The sequence below is a fragment of the Danaus plexippus genome, assembly GCF_018135715.1.
Source record: "Danaus plexippus chromosome 3 unlocalized genomic scaffold, MEX_DaPlex mxdp_25, whole genome shotgun sequence".
Taxonomy (NCBI): Eukaryota; Metazoa; Arthropoda; class Insecta; order Lepidoptera; family Nymphalidae; genus Danaus; species Danaus plexippus.
The window spans coordinates 1,539,251-1,554,936 of NW_026869844.1; the positions used below are offsets into that span (position 1 = coordinate 1,539,251).

Genomic DNA, 15,686 nt, shown 5'->3' on the forward strand with positions numbered 1-15,686 from the left:
TCATAAACCTCGATAAAACTATTTATTGCTTGTGAAATTTCTACACTTTTTGGCATTTCATGCTTTTCGTTATCAAAATTTATTGACTTTTAGAATAGTTATGGCTCTGAATGCTTTATAAGGTCGGAAGTCCTGACACATTTTTGTTCCTCAATAATTAGCTGGTAAGTCTCAAATTACGAAAAAATATTTCAAGATTTAATCTACAAAGTAGAGTAATATATTTTAGTTTCAAGCAACGTTGTACTGAATTTGAATTATGAAATTTTTGGAAGTAACAGTTGCTCAGCTTCTTAGAATATTATTTTGCCTAAATTTGTAGATGAAATCTAGTCATTATTTAGGTAGAGCCGTCCGCTATGAAACCAAATAAATTTTCGTGGAAGGTGGTTTCAAAGGCATGGAACCAAAATTCTTGTTGCTATATAGACCATCCTTCTGTGAACGGGTAATCATCCACCTGGACTTGGAAATCGAATAATTAGTTTAAAGATTTATAAATTTAATTAATTTTCTATATCATATTCATTAATTTGCAATTTAAGGTGTTTGATTAGATTTACGACACACTTTCATATATATATGTATGTAAGATTAGAAAACTGCTTTAGTTTTTAAAAATAATTTATTCCGTTGAAGAAACTAAGTGTATTTTTTCGTTTTGGGTTTTTTATATCTGTTAGTCGTGGATAAATGGAAATATTTTCCAAAATTTTTAACGTTGAAAATTTTAATATTAAGAAGCAAATCTTTATATTCACGAAGTAATTAATCTCTAAGACATGTGTTATCTGACGCAGTAGCGAGTAGTCACATTTCAAATACAATGTTTTTTTTGCTATACACCAAATAAAGCTCTGCTAGCTTCAAAGTCTTCAAAGGGCCGTAAAAATGTTTCCTTTTTACGAGACATGTCGTTATTCACTTCATTTCCTTTTAAACTCTGACTTTTATTGTCGAAATATCACAGTTCTTCTGTCGTTAAAATGTTAATCTTATTCGTCGAAATGAAAAATTAATAGTTGTCCTCTGAATATTTTAAATTTAATAATTGTAAGAAGGGCTTACTAGCAATCTTTTAAAATAATAGTATTTAACAACAGATATTGAAGAATAAAGTCTACTTTCAATTGGCAAAAAAAACTATGTTTTTAAAATCTGCAGTAGCTTGATTCATAATTAATGTTAAATAAAAGTCTTAATACATTCAACAATAAATGTCACATGAATAATTAAGTCGCCAAATAAAAAAAACTATTCAAGGCTTCATAATATATCATAATAATTTTGCATTAATTTATTAAATTCGTGCGCAAACAAATAAAAAATACATTAAGAAGTAAAACTTGTATTTACAATATGCTAATACTTATATTAAAAATCGCGATTTCACTATCACTGATTAATAATGAAACGCCTGAAGTCAAGCCTAATGCTATATATTTTTCTGACCTAATTTTTCTTGAATTACCGATCCATGGCACAACCTAGATAAATGCAAACAGCTCTCCTTCGCGACAGAAGATCTAATTATGAACGATAAAACGATTACATTATACCTACGATTTACACTTTGCATAGACTTTGTATTTTGTTAAACTTCAGTAAATAATGTAAAAAGATATCTTAATATGGTTTTGGCTTCCTATTTTATACCTTTTAAATTTCTTTAAATGAAGTTTATATAATTAAATTTTACCAAGTCTTTGAAAGAGTTAAAACTTAGAGTTAACTAACGACTTCTTTCTGATTCCTTCTTATTACAGTGACGTTGTCAGGAATTGTTTTATTTATACTTTTATAAGAACCTTTAAATTACATTATAAATTTGAAATGAAATTAAAGGTTAGGTTGGTTACCTAGTACATTTCTCAACAAGAGATTTAGTCTGTTAAACCCTTTCAGGATTTGAATAACAGATTTAATCAAGGAATTTCAGAATCAAATAGCAATCTTAGAATTTGATGATAGATGGATAAATATGCATGTTTGCACTATTTCATAAATGTCAGATACTTAGTTCTAAATTTTTTTCTGTTTAATATGATATATATTTTTATACGAAAATGTACGGAATCTAACTTTAGTCCTAAAATCAATTTTTCAGATATTTATGTAATGTGACAAAAAATATCTTTTGTTTCAGATTACCGTCAACAATAGGCTCTTAAAACAGCAAAACATAAACAATGTTGCAAGAGAGAGTCACCTAACTAAATAAATAAGCTCGAGATTGGATATGACGAATTTCAGTACCGTAAATCCAACACTAGATGATTTAAAATGCCAGTTGATTTCTACCGGAAGCTGTGTAAACGAAACCCTTTCTTCAGGTCTTGAGTGTATCAGCGACGCAAATTCTATAGACTACAGTTGTGAATTGAATTTGTACTTCCAGGATGAAACTTCTTACAATTGCTTCCAATGTTCAAATAATTCCTTGGATAAAAAAAGCAACAACACTTCATGTAATACTAGACTTAAGTTGAAAATGATGTCTATTTTATATGAGAATGCATTAAAAAGATTATGGCTGAAGATTCCAGACTTTGGAGTATGTGAATGGGATACTTTATTTTGTTATGACGATTTTTCAAATCGGACGTTTTACATCGATACTGTGGGTGGGATAGTAAATAATTCTCTATATAATACGTTCCAATGTCAATGGGGCCTCGGTAATAAAACGGGTGATGTTGGTGAAGTGACTTACGAATGGAGTTTTTTATTTGTGATATTATTTATTGTGGCCGGTGGTGTTGGCAATATTCTGGTTTGTTTAGCTGTGTGTTTGGACAAGAGATTGCAAAACGTGACAAACTATTTTCTATTATCCTTAGCTATTGCTGATTTACTAGTCAGTCTGTTTGTGATGCCGATGGGAGCTATTCCAGGGTTCTTGGGTAAGTTTTTCAAGTGTTTTTGTAGTCTTATAATATGGAAGAAAATATTTTTGTCCTTAAAATAGAACCAAAAATTAAGTGCAGTAGATTGAAAATAAATTTTTCCACATACATATGAGTTTTAAATTTTTTGAAATAAAAACGTTTGGCTTAGAATTTGACAGCAACTTGGTTCAGTAATTTTCGAGTCCACGGAAAGTAGCTAAATGTTAACTAAGGATTTACAGTATAAATTACGAACCAATTCTTGAATACAAAGAAGTATATGGAATTTTGGGATATTCTCTAAAAAATATATTGAAGTGTATGAATTTTTAATTTTTTTTACGAGACAAATGTAAAGAAAAAGTCAGTGATGTTTGTATAGTTAATCTAATATTTAAATTAAAAGTTACATTAATCATATATCGGCATATATAGAAGTAACAAACGCAAGAAAAAACATTTGTATTATATTTAATTATAACACACTTCTATAAGGTGGTAAAGTGACGTAATCTGCAGTTTTGTGGGAATCTATCAAGCATTTACTTAAAACTAAAAAGACACATTATTTGTATTGTTGTTTGTAGGAAATTCGTAACTTTTCTTCACATTATATATGGTCCAATATCCTATGTCCAGGTTACTGGCCTCTAGGCGTCGTGTGGTGTAATGTGTACGTGACTTGTGATGTGCTCGCTTGCTCTGCTAGTATCATGCACATGTGCTTTATCAGTATTGGCAGGTAAGTAAGGTTTTATTTAGATTTTTAATTTTACATCATTATCGTATGAAAACCATAATATCAAAAAAAAATATAAAAATTATGTGTGTTTAAGTCTTAACGTTGTGTTATAAATAATGTTATGATATAAATAAACTATAATCCCTCAAACGAATGAATCGGATAAGGTCTCCGAAATCGCAAATATTGTGATACCATCTTTTCTATTAGCTCATTGAGATGGAAAAATTGGATATAATATTTTTTTGTTATACAACATGACGTAAATGAAATATATTTCTTATTATTAGAAAATGTTCATTTAAAAGAATTTTATTATATTAGATGATTCAGGGATAGTTATGACACGTACCAAGAATATTTAGACGCTTTACATGGTTGACTAGACTACCAAAGTGGGACTGTCGGAAGATGGCAAATTAAGGATTCGATCATTCGGCTTTCGGAGCGGAAACAAGCAGTTCAGATGTAGGTAAACTTACTCAAGGACTACTTGTGATGGGTGGCAAGGTCCCAAAAATGTGTCTAAAAACTTAATTATATCTATGAAAAGTTACTACGAACGTCACATACAGAGATTTACAGGGTAAATAATAAAAGCAACCTGAATATAAACGTAGAACGAGTGGATCTTGAACTGTTACTGTCCCAAGTTCAACATGAAAGTTTGCAGCTTAAGTTATAGAACTAATTCGTCATGCGTTAGAGGTGATAGAACCTAGCTGTCGTCATACAACTACATCTCGCACATGAGCTGGTTTGACCGAGAAGTACCACCCTCTCAAAGAAGATCGGCGTTGTCTATTTTTTGGTCCGATTAGTGAAAGAGCCGGTTGCCTTTTCCTTTTATCTAGCCTTTTCTTTCCCGCGATGTTGGTGTGTGCAATGATCTTCTGTCCTGCTGATGCAGGTTGAAACCTAAACCTGTATTGAGATGTTGCGCGTGTTTCATTGATATGGGGCTCCGGGAGAAGCTACAACTGCATCAGATCGGGGTTTTCTGACAAGATTATCATTGGACCATCATCATCCTTCCATAATTCCCTTCACCATAATTTAAACTCCTTTAAAACCTAGGTCACGGAACGCACGTGAACCAGTTTTATACCCCAACTTTTTTCCGACATTGATTTGAGAGAGGTTGGGGTGACTTTCAATAAAGCTTTTTTGGTTCACTCTCTACAATGGAGCAGAGATATAGTGATATTATTTTTCAAAAAAGCTTGCAAAAACCTATTGAATAACTGTCAACTTTGCCTATAAGAAATAAATTCAAAAATTATTACGAATCGTTCTTGATCATAACTTTTATGTCGTTAGCAGGATAGACTTGGAGAAAGCTTCAAGACTACAGATTACATTCACATACTCTTGCTAATTATCCAAGAGATCGAGAAATATTATCAGCCTATATCCTTAATGTTTGTGGACGCTGAACTGATAATTTGAGAAAGGTAGCGAGTAGCGGCTAGATCGGGGCGCCTTGGAACGGACAGGTGGAAACTTTGAGGGATGTCAATACACCATAACCTTATTGAAATTCGACTTATCACGTATTTCCTTTTTGTCGAAACACTTTGGTGACCAAGTTAATCCCTCAAAATGCTAGGGCATCATCATTATTAGCCGTCAAGTCTAATCGAGTCGTTTACAAATGAAAAAATAATACGGGATCATAGTATTATATATAATATTACTTATATCTTACCTTCCTCATCAGTCCATCGTAAATTTTCTGTTGTTTACCCAAATTTTTATACTGTTGTTAGTTTTTCTAATCTAAGTAATGAAAGAATGAATAAAATTGAACACCTGGTTAGTTCCGCTATAAGTTTATTTACAATCTTTGTAAGTTTGACCATGTTTCCAGACTTTGCTAGCAAATAAAGGCTTAGAGTCCATGAGCGCAGACAAACGAGAGACATACATATGTATGTTGTGCACCATCCTTTACATGCTGTCCCATCCGCAATACCTCTCGTCGCAATTTCAATTTCGTCCTGATGCTCACGGCAGGCCGCTCCCCGCCAGTCGAAGTCCGAACATAACAATGCCTAAACACCACACTGCTGTCATGCGAGAATCATTTACTGTAGTTGCTGCGAGAGAATGTAAAGAATTTTCTGACACTCTAAATAACACGGAATCACAATTCTTTCAATCAACAAGCAATCAAGTATATGATGTATTATAAATTATAATTATTCTAAATATAAGTTTACTAGTCACGCTATTTGTATCACTCTAATAAAATATATCTCTGTATTTATAACCTATATGTATATTATATATTTAATATATTAAAGAATATAAAAAGAAATTTATACATATTTGAGATTTATATTAAATTTTGTCACTTTGCATTCAAATTATATACATTTTTATTTATTACAAAGATTGCACGTCTACGTATACGCTTTCTCATATATCTCAGATCAGGTGGCAGAAAATGCTGTTTGAAAATTATACCCACCCTTTTTACATGATTTTTTTTCATGTACAATAAAGTATGTATGTATTAATTATTTAATATGATCTTTTTTACAATAAACTGAAACGCTGTAATTGCTTAAGAGTTTTTTTGAGCTTACGATTGGATTACTCATAAAATTGGTGTCCTCAAATTGAGGAAATAAGTAATATTAAGCAATATTTAAGTAATTTTTAAAGTCAAAAATTTATTCGTTTTGCTCTCTACTATTCACTATGTTTATAAAATTTACTTAATAGAATAAACATGAAAATAACTCTGTAACATATCTGGACGGTTCGTATTAAACTTACCAAAATATTCCTTTAAAGTCTTAAGTGTACCAACCGTGTACGAATTATATATTATAAGGTTATTATTTAAACCGAAACATCTTGATAAAGAAATATTAGAGCTGTTAAAGTGGATGGTTACTTCAGATTCTTAACTAATTAATGCATATCTATTACCTCAAAAAAAAATTAATCTTTAAAAAGTTTTTATTAATTAAAATCCACATTTAATTTTTGACTATTAGGAGAAATTGCTTTTTATAGTATAGCGTTAAAGTTATTTAAATACAATAATGTTATTTAATTAATTATTCTATTGTAGTTATTTATTTAAGCTTATTAAATAATTAGAAACGTATAAGGAAATGATGGCTAGTTCGTATTTCACTGCAATTTAAAACTGTTTTTAGTTTATATTTTTTATATTTTAAATTTATTCATTTATACTCGGTTGGCTGTAAACAATAAAATGATCCCAAGGAAACAGTTCCGTTTCGGAGCCAAAAGCTTAAGTGTCAATTTAGTGCACAGTTTAACTAAACGTATAACCCAATAGGAGACTCCAGACAACGGGCGCCCTCTTCTTCTACATGGTACAAAGTTTAGATACATTTTGGCAAACCCCAAAATTTAATAATGGTATACAGATATGGTAACACAAGTTTATAGTATACTTATATAGTACACTTAGGATAGTGTTCGTCGTTTAAACCCCCTCCTCCTATACAAAGACAAGTCATTTACTAAGGTGAGGGTGATAATTGGGTTAGATATGACAAACGAAAGCCTCCTTAATGAGTCCATCAACGTTATACATCATTAACATACTTAAAATTTCTTTCAAGGTTAACCAGATGAAAATGTTATTTTTGAACCTTTTGAGTCATAGCACTGAAAAGAATGTTTTATATTCAAGTTGTAATTTTTTTTTCAAAACAGTCGTTCTGTTTTAGATGTTTACTATTATAGTTAGTAAGCAGACAGCCTATTAAGATTTCTACAAAGAACTAACAAATCAAGACAACCTGGAAATAATAAATAAATAAATAACAAAATTTGGGTTACGTAGCGTCCTTATGATTTGCTTTTATATTATTTTAAAATTATCACATATTGTGTTGTAATAATATGATTTAGGATAAATCTAAATTTCCTTTCTAATCTTAGATATGCAAGGAAAATATGAAGGAGGAAATAAGCAGGTTATAAAATGTAATTGGACGTTGTATTACTCGTACTTTTACCCCAAACGGTTAAACTTAGCGTATGGGGCGGTTTAAGGTCGAAAATTTGCATAATAAACAGTTAATGAAATATATCTTTACGTGTAGATGTTTGAATGGCTGTTTTAATAGTTATAGCTAAGAATAATCTAAATGAAGCCGTTGTTACCATATCATGTACTTCATAAGACATATGCATAATACTAGGGTTTTTAAACTCTACATATTACTTAACTAAAATTCAAAATTGTCACAGCAGAAAGACTGTTTGAAAAATCTTTACCGTTCAGTTTGTGCGCAACTTTTGAAGACAGTTAAGTTGAAGTTGTCACGGTAGAGTTCTTTATATTTCCTACTTGATTAATATATAATTTTGATATATATCCTAATTTCTATTATTTCTTATATTTTATTTTAATATTTACTTGCTAAATTATCATGGATTAGGACTGATTCGTGGGTGAGGTAGGTCAAATATAAATTAGTATAAGCATTGGTTAAAACACTTCAAGTTGTTAATTAAAATCAAAAGACCCCGAAACACTTACATACAATTTAAATAAAAAAAAAAACTGGTAACAGAGTTAAAAAGCCAGCTAAAGTCAAATTAATGTGTCAAAGGAAAGAGAATTTAATTTAGAAAATGTAAGAAAAATTAGAGGAATGTAACTAGTTTGCGGACAAAGATTAAGTTTGTATTTTAAGTGTCTTAAAGTTATTCAAGACCTTTCGCCTTTCTTACTGTACTAAAAATAAATGTCAAATTTAAAGACTCGATACATTTTAGATAGCCTCGGTTTATTTGCTGAAAGTTTTAAAAGAAGAATATGTTTAATCGAATCGATGATGGACATTTTACACCACTAGAGATTTAAATTTCAAGAAAATGGTTAACATATATATATATATATAATACATACGTAGAAAATATGAAAAGCACGTGGAATATTCTATGACTATAAAATCAACAATTTAATAATTAATTATTCTAGTTTATAATATGTTACACTGATCTTTTTTTTGTAAAATTAGCTTACTAACATTGTTATTCTAAAATCTTGTACACTTATACCTCAATTAATTGCTAAGTAAACTCGTTCTGAAGGGTTCTAGTCTTCTTTTCTTCTTCAATTATACTTGCTAAAGATTACTAGCTTATAATAAGAAAGGTGTAGCCAATAATCACTATACCTCAGAAGTTTTAGTATTAACTAAATATTTATTATAAATAGGCCTTATTAAATTTCGACTTTCGCATTATGGAAATGAGATAAAAGTTATATACATTTTTCAAACTTACTTTTAAAGAATCAAAGACACTATCATTAAAGAAGTATTCTGTTCGATCGAATGTGATAATTTTAAAAGTATTGTTGATTTTTTCAACGTAGCTATAACGCTACATGTTGTGATGTGTGAGGCTGTACGAAAGATTGTTAAGATAGTACCGATCGTTGTAATTGAGCAAATCGTTTCATATTTGGCCTTGGTTTTACAGAAGATAATATATGTAATTTTATTATTTTACATTCATAGTAAAGTTGTAAATGGTATTTTGAAATCTACAGATAGAATTTAATTAACTTAAGAATGGAACATCTCAAAATGACAATGAAAAAGGAGCGTAAGTTATATTAAAAATTTCTACAATCTTTTTGCTTTAAAATATCGTTCAACGTTCTTCATAATCTTTCAATATCATCTCCAAGTGTCTAGTTCATACATTTATAGAATTGAGACACCGTTTAAATGATCGCTCTATTAGTAGATATATCATATAAAATGTAAGTCTGTCACATAGAGAAACTGACGTAATACCAATGAGACTTTAAATATTTCTCATCGTTTAACAGCTTTTTTTTATCAAAATGTATTATCTAAAACGATTTGTAGGAGTCGCAGTATAACGAACAAAGGAACCCGCGGGAGAGTATTTCAAATTGAATTTTATATTAAATCTGTTACAAATATTGCAGCCCGTGTTGTAATGCCGTCTCTTTCATTTGTAAGGAAAAAGAGCACAAGAAAATTAAAGGTATTAAATAATGTTTAAATAAATGTAGGAATAAGTATAATCACAGTTTTCTTTCATTATATATATAGAAACAAGATCAGAATTGACGGTTTTTGAAATTAATATTCGATACAATTTCACTATTAATTTATTAAATTTACACAAAATTAATAACAATGTTAAATAAATAACTTTTAACTATCTCGATTTAAAGTTATTGTGATATATAACTGAATGTGTCACAAACGAAAGATTTAAACACACTCCGATAATAATCTACGATCGATTAATCTATTACACCAACGCGAGTTATGAACCAAAAAAGAGTCCTGATCTCCTTTGACAACAGCTTATATGTGGTTCGACCTCTCATACCCTCTCATATTCCTACAATATATGTATATTATATATGTATATAATTGTATGTGAACTTTCTAATAACTCATCGGTATTGATTTTCAATATTCAATGCGAACAAACATAATCACACAAATTCATACTTTATTAATTTACTTATATTTTTATGTCTATAAATATTAAAAATATAATATAGAAGTACTTCGTATCCCTTCAATAGAAGCGCTTGTTTAAAGTATAAAAATAATCTTTATGTCCATATAATAAAAGTCTTGGAACATAGGTTGGCAAAATTTAAGCGGCTTGGTCTATATGATTACTTTTGTATTTTTTTCAGGTACACTAAATTTTGCCCAATTTAATAAATAAATAGGTTTTGTCAGGGAACGCACTAGAGCTACAAAATCAAACGTCAAGCTTTACGCTATCATTAAAGCGAGTTTTGGATTGGACTATAATGATGATACGTATGAGAAGCAATGTAAAATCCCAGAGCATATTTGTGCGTCGTCCTCCAGACCAGACAAATTTATGTATTCGCGAATTTTAAAGCGCGTTGTAGATATAGAGATATAGAGCTCACGGTTTCCTGGGAAACCAACATCCCCAAAGACCATGCCATCAAGATAAACAAGCATTACGAACTCACTAACCAACTCACTAGGAATAGATTAGTCGTAGATTTCTACGCGGTAGAACTGGGAGCGAGAGATATAACAGCCAAATCTTTCTATAACCTACTAAAAGACTTGGGCCTATCAAGAACTAACATCAGTGCATTCTTGGAACACGTTGAAGGCAGCCCTAGTAGGTTCATTTAAATTTTGTTTAGGTACAGATAGGAGCTTGGATGGTGGAGGTGAGCGTTTCAATCGCGTTAGATAGGGACCTCTTATACGTACACCTGGGTCGCAAGTCGCAAGTCGCTTTTGTTGAGGCTCCTGTTCTTGCAACGCGATGAGCCCGGTACCGACACGGTGAATCCATGGAATGCTGAGAGGTTTCTTCTCTAGATATCTAAATGAAGACATATTAAACAGAAAAATGACTTCCTTGCGTTTTAAATCTTTAGTAATGGTATTTTTTTTATTGTATTCATGTTCTCTGAGTATAATAAACTGTTATTTTTTTCTCTTGTTGTGAATAGTGTGAGTTGAAATTTTTCTACATAAGATCTCGTTAAATCTTTATCGAACATTAAATTCAGTTACTGCAATCAATCTATAGCTTTGTTTATTTTATGAATATCATCCGTTTAACTGTCATGTCGTCTCAGAAAATATGAAATAATCTTTATAACCTCAATATGTCGGTGTGTATTTTAGGGTTTTATATGTGTGAAGTAAATCATTTTTAATTTACGATATAAATATGATAATGTTTACTCTGATTTCCGTGAATGACGTTAAACATAAATTCATCATCGATTGATTAAACATTAGTTCAATAATAATAAACAAAATGAAGCTCCTAAAATATATATGAGATTTAAGAAATTCTTTTGGTAAAAAAGCATCGTAGTATTTATGCTTTGGAACACAATTATTTTAATGAAACTTATATTTTTCGGATAAACTACGTGTGCTTTATTTTTTTAAAAAACTACATGCTCCCAACGTTTCGGTTACTTTTCGGCAACCATGATCACGGGCAGATGAGATGTAAATGTCTGACAGTAAGTAAAGTAAAGTAACCGAAACGTCGGGAGCATGTAGTTTTTTTACAAAAATAAAGCACGCGTAGCATATCTGAAAAATATTAGTTTCTTTTAAATGAATAAAACTCACAAATGTCTTAAATCTCATTATGGAACACAATTATTCTAGATGTTACGTTCAACGCTATAAAACAATATCAAATATATTTTTTCTTCATACTTTCACTTTAAAGACAATTCAAAACAAAGACAAAATAACGGACAATTCAAAGTTTAAAAATACAATTTCCTTTGTTGCAGAATTTCCTTTGTTATAAGTTAGCATACGAAAATACTTTCCTTATAAAAGTTAGCTATTTTGATAGACAGAACATTAGTTTTCATTACACACTATCTGTTAAGTTTTAAGACTGGTTTATGTTTATATAAAACGATAGAGCTTAGATTTGTTATCATGGCATTTTGCATCGCTTCCGGAATCTCCAGATAACTGGAGCACATCGTCGATACATGTCGTTACATGTTGGATGTTTAAACCGAATAGTTGAGGGAATTCTCAATGAGCGCTTCAAGATCCATCGATGGAAATAGTAATGTCATTGATCTTTTATTTCACAATATTACAAACAATATTTTTTCATCGTGCTTATTCTTGTTCATATTTATCAATTTGATTGTTTTAACCATCAAAACTAAAAAACAGTTTGAGGGAGGGGTATGAAAGAAAAGTTTAATACATATTTGAAATGTAATTGTGAAACAAAAATAACATACGATAATTTTAAAGATTTTTCTGAAGAGATTGTACGTTAGAGAGAGAGAGAGAGAAAAATAAAAAGCCCTTATTATTTATTGTGTTCCGGAGCACCTTTTCCAATGTTTCCCTTTTTTATTTGTAAATTATTAAATGCGTCTGATATATACTACATACGTGTCTTAAATATGTATTTTATTTTATATATTAACTGTATATACAATATTTATTTAAAGATAAATGTTAAGCGTCACTGCAAATGAACAATGTACATATTAAAATGCATTTTTGCGACAGACTGATTCCCAAAATCGTGTATAGCACCAACTTAATTTATGTGGTATTCAGATTTGATTTGCCCATTTTATTTATTTTGTACCCTAAAATTGTATGCTCGGAAATATTGAATTAAAAAAAATATCCAAACAAAAAACTCAGATGTCTTATCTATTTTTCCTTGTTCACGATAAAAAATATATAATATTAACTTCTTTTATTTCATCATCCAGGGATCTTTTACAAATAAAACGAACGAATGAATTAATTCCCTTAAAAGAAAACCCAACCAATGAACGCTCGGAACCCAGATTACAGCCTAATGAAGACAGTTTTTATATTCCTCATTATCTTTAATTGTAAAAGCAAAAATGAGATCAACGTCTAAAACTTTGTTTTAAGAATGTTTCACTAAGCGAATATTTTTTATTTGAAAATGATGTTTGTAAGAAAAATTTATGACGTCCGTCTCAAATTATAATTTCTTTTTTGTGGATTGTTTTGAGTTTTTTTTTCGGACGAGTACAGTAAAACGCGTACTTTTGAGAGCACCTTACGACTTTATAGTCAAGCTAAATCATGTGCATGACTGTAATGTTTGTTATTAATAAGAGAAATTTATACCCCTCCAACATCTTTGGGCTATACTATAAACACATATAGTACGCGCTATACAACATAGATATAATTAGGGTCTACGAACATATATTCTCATTAGTCTTTATGAACTTTATGTACTGCTTTGAAATTGTTATAAATGCAGACTACGTTTTTAAAATATGCTCATTTTATAGGTACCTTGGCATTCGAAACCCTTTGAAGAGTCGCCATCATTCAACCAAGCGCCTGGTTGTCATAAAGATCGCGCTCGTCTGGCTTCTCAGCATGTTGGTGTCAAGCTCAATCACAGTATTAGGTGAGCTACTGAATTAATTATATAATATAAACCAAGCAATTGTATAAAGAGACCAGACAAATTTAATGATTGTTAGAAAAATATGATCTTTAACACTCTTGCTTTAAGTAATTCAAGTAAAAAATATAGCAGGAAGCGAATCTACCTATAATAAAATGTGAGGTTACTGTCGCTTTAAGAATTATGTTTTGTGATATGGGAAATATTTCTGGATGAAGATGCTGGATATTAAATTTACTTTCGTAATCCTATTCAATTTGTAATTTTACAGTTTATAGAAAGAATTACAAATATAATTATAGTTATATTCATATAATTTTGTTTTTCTTATTAAAGCTACAGTTTAAAGATGAAATTAAAAAAATAATTTTCATTATTAACATTCTACTTGAATTTTTATGAATGAATCTAGCTGAAACTTGCTTATAAAAAAATATAAAATAAATATTATATTATTCTATTCAGTGAAAAAATATATATGAAATAATTAAGACTAATAATTTTTACAACTGCTGCTATGATATCATCAACAATGGCTTTCTTTTTCTTGTTATTCCAATATTCTTTTAATGTTTCTGTAGATTTTGATTAATATAAGTGATGCAAAACTTATCTTTCTAACATTTAAGTACCACTGTTTAAAAGGTGGTGGTTACTTTCCTCTAAAAAGAAACAATAGAATAAACAAAGCCTTAACGCCAAACGATGCGAAATTCAAAGGCAATATAGGTTGTGTAAACTTAATAAACTTTTATTTCATCTCAGTAAAAAAGGATCAAAGTTTTGCATATAGCTAATAAAATATTATTTATGTTACATAAGAAATAAAAAGCCAAAATAAAAGAAAAAGTGAAACAAAAAAATATTTTTTTGTAACTTATTCAACAAATTTTCAGTTTTTATTTACTGTAAGTGTAATTTTTTTTTAATACAAATTTAAATCTCGTTTACACGCCATTTTGTGTATTACTATTTATATACAATGAGATCTAATATTTTCGTAAGTATTCATTTAAATAAAACTAATATTTTTTGGATTATACTATGCGTATTTTATTATCGAAATAAAATATATATAAAAAAAATTAAATGTTGTCAACTGAGAAACGTATGCATATCGTTTGACATAAATTTCGCTCGCTCGTGTTATTGACTTATTTATTCACTTGTCATCTCATTATATCACAATGACAAGAACACTTGATGCGTCCATGGAACTGTTAATAAGATATTAATTAGAATTCTATTTTAATATCCGTCGACACTTCATATTGTAAGAAAATCATAAAATAGATATTCAATAAATATGGGAAGTGTTAAATCTCCAAAGGGCAAGGGGGAGGGAAATTTTATTTTCTTGTATCAAACCAAAAACCAAAAAGCCGACCAAATAAAATATTGTTAAATGATAAACACGATTAAATGAACTTATAAAATTTTCACGACCAACAATATTTTTTTTTATGATAAAGGGGGAAAACGAGCAGACGGCCTACCTGATGGAGGTAGTACCGTCGCCCATGGACATCCGCAAAATAATATGTCGGATGCGTTGCCACCCTCATTTGGGGAGGAGAGAGAGGAAAGATGGGAAAGGGATATACATATTTCATTATTAAAGTCATTTTCAAGCATGTTTTTTATAAAGTTCAAGTAATTTTGTTATCTATGGATTCAAATGAACAGTACCTATTGGACAAATAATTTGTATTTAAACTCCAAAAACAAACTTTAAGTCACAAGTAGCATTATTATAAAATATTTACGCAATATATCGGAAGGCAAACCTAAATTAAAATTGATCTGAAACCTCAGAACTTCTCGGTGTAATAGTAGCCAATCACCTTGTTAATGGAAGTTTATGTGAAATCTTATGAATAAAGTACATACCACTATTTTATAAAAATAATAATCTTACTCATATCTACAGTGATGTGTTTTTACAAAATTAAATAAATTCCTCAGCATTTCCTACTTCAGATTAATTAAAATAATGTATTTTTGTACGTCATGCAGTTATTTATAAGTGTAATTACAAAAAAATTGTTTGTTAAATAAAAATTCTAATGTTGTTGGTCAAAACATATGTACAACTG

At 29.7% G+C, this 15,686-nt stretch overlaps 1 protein-coding gene across 1 annotated transcript in view; it reads left to right on the forward strand.

The window, feature by feature from the left end:
* Positions 1 to 2,175: 2,175 nt before the first annotated feature.
* The window catches only part of LOC116768088 (5-hydroxytryptamine receptor 2C), a 35,905-nt gene continuing 22,394 nt past the window's right edge, over positions 2,176 to 15,686 (forward strand). The window contains exons 1-3 of the mRNA XM_061526743.1: positions 2,176 to 2,903; positions 3,528 to 3,630; positions 13,469 to 13,590. Of these exons, the coding sequence (XP_061382727.1) occupies positions 2,240 to 2,903; positions 3,528 to 3,630; positions 13,469 to 13,590 (889 nt within the window). The 5' untranslated portion in view covers positions 2,176 to 2,239. The remainder of the gene's footprint in view (positions 2,904 to 3,527; positions 3,631 to 13,468; positions 13,591 to 15,686) is intronic.